Raw genomic sequence first — 9,154 nt, forward strand, 5'->3', positions numbered from 1 at the left:
TTTATTTGCGAAAAAGTAAGCATACTGATCAATGAAAAGATCGAACTTGGTAGTCGCATATATAAAAATAGTTTGCTTTCAAGTGAAACTGATGTTCCTTTTTTAGTGTAAGTCGGCCTTCAGTGTGCATACACGAAGGTGAAAGCTTTACCGACTGCATCAAGAAAGACGAAAAATGTAAAATAATGTTTCAGAATGTTCAGTACACCACAAACAAAGTAGAGCAAATTGACGAAATTCTTGGAGAATGTAAACTGCACATATATATTGTGAATGAACTTGGATGCAAGTCTGAAGAGGCTCATAGTTTTAAGTTAAACAATTAAAAAATTGTGAGTGCATACTACAGAAAGATACACAAGGGTGGGGGTGTTGGCAATTTTGTTAGAAATTACATACATTGTGAAAAAATTGACTGGGTTCACAATCTTGCAATGGAGCTGGCCTTTGAAGTAGCAGCTGTAAAAATGAAAGAAGGCAAAAACAGCCTAATAATTGCAGGCCTATATAGATCACCAAATAGTGATGTAGAAGAGTTCTTTTGCCAGCTAGAACAATTTCTGAATAAACAATCAACAAACAAAAAACAGGTAGTAATAACGGGAGATGTAAACATAGACTCTTTAAACTATACTGGTAGTGTAAATTATGTTAGATATTCTGACTTATAGCATTGAAATAACTATAACCAAATAAATGATGAACCAACCAGAATAACATCTAACTCACAATCTTGTATTGATCATGTTCTTTCGAATCTAGATAGCAAACATACAGTGGTAAGAGCTGTGGAAAAATATCACTCAGACCCTACAGCTCTCTCCACAGAAATTAATACAGACCACAAATTAGTTCTGCATAGTGACCTAAACACTTATAAAAGGAAGATTAATTATAACTTACTTAGGAAAGAGCTTGCTGAGAGAGAGTGGGATAAGGTATATAGATCACAAGGTATTAATGAAAAGTGGGGCCTTTTCTGTGAAATATTTAACCATAGCTTTAATCAGGCATGTCCAGTAGTAGAAAAAGCACCATAGAAATCAGATCCCACAAAGAAACTTAAAATTCCCCCAGAAATACATAAACTAAAGGAAAATATGAAGGACCTTTATGTGCTGTTCTGAGAAACAAAATTGCAATACTTCCTAAAAAAATACAAAAGCACCAGAAAGACATACAGGGAATCTCTGAAGAGACTAAAAGCACTTAATTATGCTGAACAGATAAGAAAAACTAGTAACATTAGCAAAACAGCCTGGTGTATTGTAAACAAATAATGTGAACATAGAGAAAAACCAGGCTGCAGCAACATTGCATAAGAAGAAAATGGAACACTGTTGAATGAACCAAAGTCTGTATGTGAGGCCTTCATACAACATTTTAGTAAGGCATGCAGAGAAGAACAAAATGAATCCGCCCTGAAAATAAACGCAGTTAAAATGAGTAATTCATTTTTCCTGAGGAGTGTAACAGAGTTTGAGGTCATGAAAATAATCACAAAACTCAAAGTAAAATCAACTAGCGGCTGGGATGACATATCGTCCACACTACTTAAAGAATGCAAAAATGAGTTAATAAAACCAATAACACATCTATTAACAGTTCAATTGGCCAGGGGACCTTTCTAGAGCTTTTAAAAATCACTGAGATACAACCAGTGTACAAAAAGGGGGCTATCACCGACATAAATAACTACTGGCCAATCTCTTTGACTTCGACACTTAGCAAGCTGCTTGAAAGAATAATTCTAGAGCAAATGGAATCCTTCTCCTGCATATACACACTATTAAATAAAACACAACATGGGTTTCAAAAAGGACAATCTACAATAACTGCATTAGCAACTTTTTTTTCATGAACTACTGAACAGGCTGGATGAAGGAAACAAAGTTATAGGGACTTTCCTAGATCTGCCTAAAGCATTCGATTCTGTGGATCATGCAGTACTGTTATCCAAGTTAGAAAATTATGGGATAAGAAGTGTAGCTCTAAAATTACTAAGTTATTATCTCTGTGATAGAAGACAGTGCACAAAACTAAATTATAAGAATGAAAGTAAGATCCAAACAGTAAAGTCAGCATACAGAACTCTCAATTGTGGAGTTCCCCAAGGAAGTATACTAGGACATTCTTGTTTATAGTACATATTAATGATATAACACAGCCACAAAACTCCAAACTAGTGAACTATGCTGATGATACATCTTTTATTAGCTGGGGCTGTACAGAGCGGGCAGCATTCCAAAGCAAGAAAGAGAACTTTGAAATGATCACAGAATATCTAACAATGAATAAGCTTACACTGAATAAGAACAAGAATGTAGTAATAAAGTTTTTGCTACATTTTAATAATACTCATACTCAATCACTTTCTACAGTTGAAACATCTGACAAACACAAGTTTTTAGCCATATTGATTGATGAACATCTCACTTGGAAAGAGCATATCAGCACCACCTGTAAAAAGGTTTCTAGTAATATTTACTTACTAAAACGTCTCGCAAATATAGTAGCTCCCCTTGTCCTTAAACAAGTGTATTATGGGTTAATACACTCACATCTGCAATATGGGATCGAGGTCTGGGGTGGAGCACCCACTGTCTACATGGATCGCATTTTCAAGCTTCAAAAGAGAGCAGTTAGGATAATTGCTAATACAAGCAAATGCCAGTCCTGTAGGGACTATTTCAAAAATTATAAATTACTGACTGTTTACTCATTGTATGTATTTAAGACAATAATGTTTGTAAAAGAGAACGAGGAAAATAGTGTAAAGAATTGTGACACCCATAATTACAATACTCGAACCAAAAGTGACTATAATAGGATACGGACTAACAAGAAAGCTACAGATCACAGTCCATATGTAACAGGGAGACAATTCAATAATAAGTTGCCAAAAAATATAAAGCAACTTCAAAGCAATCTTTTCAAGGGCAAGTTGAAAAATTTGTTAATAGGAAGATGTTTATACTCATTAAAAGAATTCTGAGCTGCAGTACTGTTAGTTTATTTTGTTACATACTGCAGTATATTAGTGGTGGTATTGTTATAACTGGCTAATTGATGTATATAATCATTATATGTATGGAGTGATATATAATATGCTAATGTGTTTATAACATTATTGCATGGAATGATATACAATGTGCTACTTGATGTATATATTCATTCTTGGAATGATATGACATTGATATAATTGTCCAAAAAATGACGACGTCCAAGACTGAAAAGTTAACATGGGCAAATAAACATTTAAACATTATTATTATTATTATTATTATTATGTCAAAAAACATGTAAACGTTCAATACACTCAGATACATGTGGTAATTCATCCACTATTGTAGCCATCCACCACCAAATATAAAAATCATTTTATAACACTAATTTACAATGATTGCATTACTGCATTGAATGTGTACAAAAGTTAGTTTTTACTAACACTTGCGTTATTTGATGTTATTAGTGATACATACACAGTAGTTGGTTCAACTTTGAAATTTGCTAATGGAATAGGAGGAGTTGGCTACCAATAAATCATTTAGGCTCCACTTCCACTGAACTTTGTAGTTAAAACTTCTACTGGCTGTTGGCAACTTATTGAAAATGTGTGTTCCTGAATAGTGAGCACCTTTTTGGACCAAAATGAGTGACTTTAAATTTTTGTGATGATTATTCTTATTTTTAGTATCGATTCTATGACCTGAGCTGCTGGTTTGAAAAAGAGATACCACATATTTTTAATGGCAAAATTCATTAAGAAATAAATATATTGTAAAGCACTAATTAATTATGTAATTTTATTTATTTGTTTAGTTCCCCAAACAGATGTCTGCAGGATGTTCTTGAGCTCACACAATAAATAGTTTTTATTATAAGGAAAACTTAAGCTTGGTTTGATGAGTTATCCCAAAAAATAATCCCATATGACATTATGGAATGAAAGTAGACACCCTATGCTAGCATTCTTATTTGTATATTCCATACATCTGTCAACATTTGCTTAGCAAATAGAGGTTTGTTTAGGCAGTTCAGTAATTTTGTGGCATGCTTCTCCCAGCTGCAGCCCCAAGAATCAACATTGCCATATTCTTCTGACTGTCATAATATTTTAGGCATACACTAATGGGAGATCTGTTACAAGTTCTAAAATTCATGTAATGTGTTTTTTCATAATTGGCTAGGAACCATTTATTTACGTCAATGAAAATTTCAGTAACCAATACTTAAAACTATACTTGATTTGTTGTTTATTGCAGTGTTTTTATCATCTGAAAATAAAACAGTCTTGGCATTTGGGAATGTTACAGATGAAGGTCATTGGTATGCACAAGAGAAAGTATTTGTAAGTAAATGGAAACGGCATATATATAATAGAAAGAAACTTCCACATGGGAAAAATATATTAAAAACACTCGCGAGTGTACACCTGTCCTTTTTTTCCCCTAAGGGAAGTCTTTCCGCTCACGGGATTGGAATGACTCCTTACCCTCTCCCTTAAAACCCACATCCTTTCGTCTTTCCCTCTCCTTCCTGAAGAAGCAACCATCGGTTGCGAAAGCTAGTAATTCTGTGTGTGTGTTTGTGTGTTTTGTTCATGTGCCTGTCTGCCGGCGCTTTCCCGCTTGGTAAGTCTTGGAATCTTAGTTTTTAATATATTAGATTCCAAGACTTACCAAGCGGGAAAGCACCAGCAGACAGGCACAAAGCTTTCGCAGACGAAAGGATGTGGGATTTAAGGGAGAGGGTAAGGAGTCATTCCAAACCCGGGAGCGGAAAGACTTCCCTTAGGGGGGAAAAAAAAGGACAAGTGTACACTCGCGCAACACACACACACACACACACACACACACACACACACACACTCCGCACATACACAGCTGTGTGTGTGTGTGTGTGTGTGTGTGTGTGTGTGTGTGTGTGTGTGTGTGTGTGTGTGTGCGCGCGCGCGAGTGTACACCTGTCCTTTTTTTCCCCCTAAGAGAAGTCTTTCCGCTCCCGGGATTGGAATGACTCCTTACCCTCTCCCTTAAAACCCACATCCTTTCGTCTTTCCCTCTCCTTCCTGAAGAAGCAACCATCGGTTGCGAAAGCTAGTAATTCTGTGTGTGTGTTTGTGTGTTTTGTTCATTGTGCCTGTCTGCCAGCGCTTTCCCGCTTGGTAAGTCTTGGAATCTTTGTTTTTAATATATTTTTCCCATGTGGAAGTTTCTTTCAAGATTCCAAGACTTACCAAGCGGGAAAGCACTGGTAGATAGGCACAATGAATAAAACACACAAACACACACACAGAATTTGAGCTTTTGCAACCGGCGGCTGCTTCGTCAGGAAAGAGGTAAGGAAAAGGAAAGATGAAAGGATGTGGGTTTTAAGGGAGAGGATAAGGAGTCATTCCAATCCCGGGAGCGGAAAGACTTACCATAGGGGGAAAAAGGATATGTATATACTCGCGCGCGCCCACACACACACACACACACACACACACACACACACACACACACACACACACACACACACATGCACACACGCGCGCATATCCATCCATACATACACAGACACAAGCAGACATATGTATGTATGGATGTGTGTGTGTGTGTGTGTGTGTGTGTGTGTGTGTGTGTGTGTGTGTGTGTGTGTGTGTGTGTGTTTTTGTGTGTGCGCGCGCGAGTATATACCTATCCTTTTTTCCCCCTAAGGTAAGTCTTTCCGCTCCCGGGATTGGAATGACTCCTTACCCTCTCCCTTAAAACCCACATCCTTTCATCTTTCCTTTTCCTTCCCTCTTTCCTGACGAAGCAGCCGCCGGTTGCGAAAGCTCAAATTCTGTGTGTGTTTTATTCATTGTGCCTATCTACCGGCACTTTCCCTCTTGGTAAGTCTTGCAATCTTTGTTTTTAATATATTTTTCCCGTGTGGAAGTTTCTTTCTATTATACACTTTGTAGCCACCACTGAAAACAATAAATACTGTATTTCTCTTTTTTGCCTTGGTTTTGTTGAAACTGTAACTGTTTTACAATGCAGTATAACCTATCACCTTGTACTGTACTCCACCTATGTATAGGTTTACCATACGTTAGGATTAGGTCGGACAGTCCTAGTTTTTGTAGTGCCGTCTGGGACAATGCTCTGTGCTGATTTTTTACCCACATGTCTGATTTCATGTTTTTACACAGTCTCTTGGAGCCATGCCTCTTGCAGCCAATCTTGGAGCAACCACTGACATCAATAGAGTGATGTGGCTACGGACTCTGCCACAATTTTTCAATTATTCATTCAGCAACACAGTAGGAACAATGTATTTAAGTTGTTTTTGAATGTGAAATAACTCCTCTATATGTTATGGATCATTGTATTTCTGTCTTTTTTTGTCTCATAATTTAGCAATGGGAAAAGAAAATGTGTGCTTAATGTTTAATACCATCTTTTATCAAAGAATTGCTATGCACTATAAAAGAAAGTAGTAGTGTCCAGGAACAAAAATTCTTCTCAAACATAGACAAATTTTATAATTCTAGTACCCAATACATAGGGTTGTGGAGAACCAGGTTTGAAGAAGCTAATAAGTTTCAATGGACAAAATTACGAACTGAAATTGCATTGTCTGATTTATAATAGACTGCAAAAGTTAATGAAATTATGAATGATTGTGTTAATACTGATGACCTATTTGACAAATGTACATTGCTAATGAGGTTCGCATTAGGGACAAAGATGGCTCAAACCCATGTATGGCCATCCTGATTTAGGTTCCACGATTTCCCTAAATCACTCCAGACAGATGTTGTGATGGTTCCTTTGCAAGGGCATTGCCAGTTTCCTTGCCCATCCTTCCATAATCTGAGTTTGTGTTCCATCTCTAGTGATCTCGTTGGAGACAAAATGTTAAACACTAATCTCCTCCTCCTGAACCAAAGAATAGATTGTGGCTCAAGTTCTGAAAAACTACCTTGTACTACTGAAGTGATGTGAAAAGCAATTTCTAACCCTTGCCGGTGCAGTGGTTTCAGTCTGAAACCATATTTTTACTTCGTTTGCGTATCCAGCCCACTGGTTTTATCTTGAAGTCACCACTTCACGCTCACTGCTAGTGTCACCTAGCCTCTGCCCTAACAACTAGTTGGAGCAGCAACATGATTGTTGGAGGTTGCCCGCATTTTCAGTGTAGTGTTGCACTGAATACAGTGGTAAGTAAATTAGATGTTGTTATATACATAATTTGTGACGTTTCTGCAGCAGACTTTTGGAATATGAGGTAATGATTCCTCCTCCTAATTCATTTATGGAATTTTGGAAGAAGTTTTTATTTATGATTATAATACGTTTTGTTTCTTGCAAAAGTGCAGATGGTTTCATTTCTTTATAGATCGTCAGTATGGACAGTAGACCACCATCAAGAAGCAACCAGTGGTTTAGAGCTTGTGATTTCAGCACTGATATGCTAATGAACATACTACCAGAAATTCCAAGTGATCCATAGTCGGCTGCTTCAGACATTGTAAGTGAATCAGATGAAATTGATCAACAACCACGACTTACTGTTCCTGATGAGTACATAGTTCAATGTGCATATAATGTGGATGAAAGTGTTTCTGTTGAGAGTGACTCTGTTCGCATTAGTGATGTCAACAACGACAATAATATGTGTCATGATAATGCAGAACTAATAGAGAACATAGAGTGGGTGCAAGACATATTTGCAAAAGAAACTATTGAATTCTCACACAAATATGGTGCAAATATTGTTTCTGACAAAACAAGCTCCATTGAAATACTTGGCTGCTTATTTGATTTACTAGATCACCTTGTGTTTCCTACAAATTTATATGCGACTCAGAAATTTGGAGGTTCCACCACTTTCAAACCAACTGATACTGAGGAAATGAAGAAATTTATTGCCATCAATTTATTAATGGGGATCAAAAAATGTCCTTCATCTGGAGATTATTGGTATTCTGACCCAGCTCTCTGTGATTCGTACATTTCAGCTCTCATGTTAGGCCATATACATGTGAATGATGATAATCAGCAGCCAAAAAATGGAGAAAAAGGTTATGATAAACTGTTCAAGATACACCCACTGCTGGACTATCTAAGCAAGATCTACTCAGAAAATAATTTACCAACAGAACACCTTGTTGTGGATGAATCTATGATTTGATTCAGAGCTAGGTCAAGCCTAAAGTGGTATATTTCTCAGAAACCTATAAAACCAGATACAAAGTTTGGGTACTGGCAAATGACACTGGCTATGTTTCCAAATTTCATATCTATACTGGGAAACTTGGGCAGGAGACAGAAAAGTGCTTAGGTTCCCTAGTTGTGAAACATCTTAGCTCAGAACTTGCACAAAAATATCACAAGTTGTATTTTGATAATTATTTTACTTCTGTACCCCTCATGCTTGATTTGAGGAAACAAGGAATATATGCCCATGGAACAGTGAGAAAAGGGATAGTTGGTTTCCCAAAAGACTTTGAAAATGAAAAGCACAGGTCCCAGGAAGAACACCAGTTTTGATGCAGCAGCCAAGGCATCACAGCAGTGATTGGGAAAGGTTGCAAATCGATAAGTTTCTTTCAAATTTCGACAATGTTGAAAATATAGAAGTGGTACCAGTGAAGAAATTTCCATGCCCAGATATTGTAAAGGATTACAATGCCTATATGGGGCTTGTGGACAAATCCACCATGTTAAAATCAGTCAAACAGATTGACAGAAAGAGCAAAAACTGGCAGCACAGAATTATGTGGCACTTTCTAGATGTCACTGTTGTAAATTCCTACACAATTTATAACAAACATTGCAATAATGATCAAATATCCTTGAAGCTGTTCAGACACTCTGTAATTGCTGGTCTAGTTAGAGCATCTTCATCATCTCCTAACCACAAGAGGTCCCAGATCAAGCAGAACAGATTCAAGGCATTTGTTGCACCAGAAAAGTGCTATGAGAATGCGTCCCATATGCCAGAAACAGAACCATCCCAATGATGTGCACACTGTAGAACTGCTAAAGTACCATACCCCACAAGATCAATGTGTAAAACATGTAATGTTGATTTGTGTGTAATGTAAACGAAAAACTGTTTTGCTGAATTTCACAAAAAAAAAAAAAAAAAAAAAAAAAAAAAAATGTAGCCATTATAA

The 9,154-nt window shown here is 36.8% G+C and overlaps 1 protein-coding gene across 1 annotated transcript; it reads left to right on the plus strand.

Annotated features, from left to right (window-relative positions):
• Positions 1–434: 434 nt before the first annotated feature.
• On the plus strand, positions 435–8,166 carry LOC126285074 (piggyBac transposable element-derived protein 4-like). The gene is made up of 2 exons (XM_049984397.1): positions 435–590; positions 7,486–8,166. Exons 1-2 carry the CDS (start codon positions 435–437, stop codon positions 8,164–8,166), a joined length of 837 nt encoding a protein of 278 aa, XP_049840354.1.
• Positions 8,167–9,154: the final 988 nt, after the last annotated feature.

This window comes from Schistocerca gregaria, chromosome 8, assembly GCF_023897955.1.
Source record: "Schistocerca gregaria isolate iqSchGreg1 chromosome 8, iqSchGreg1.2, whole genome shotgun sequence".
Lineage (NCBI taxonomy): Eukaryota > Metazoa > Arthropoda > Insecta > Orthoptera > Acrididae > Schistocerca > Schistocerca gregaria.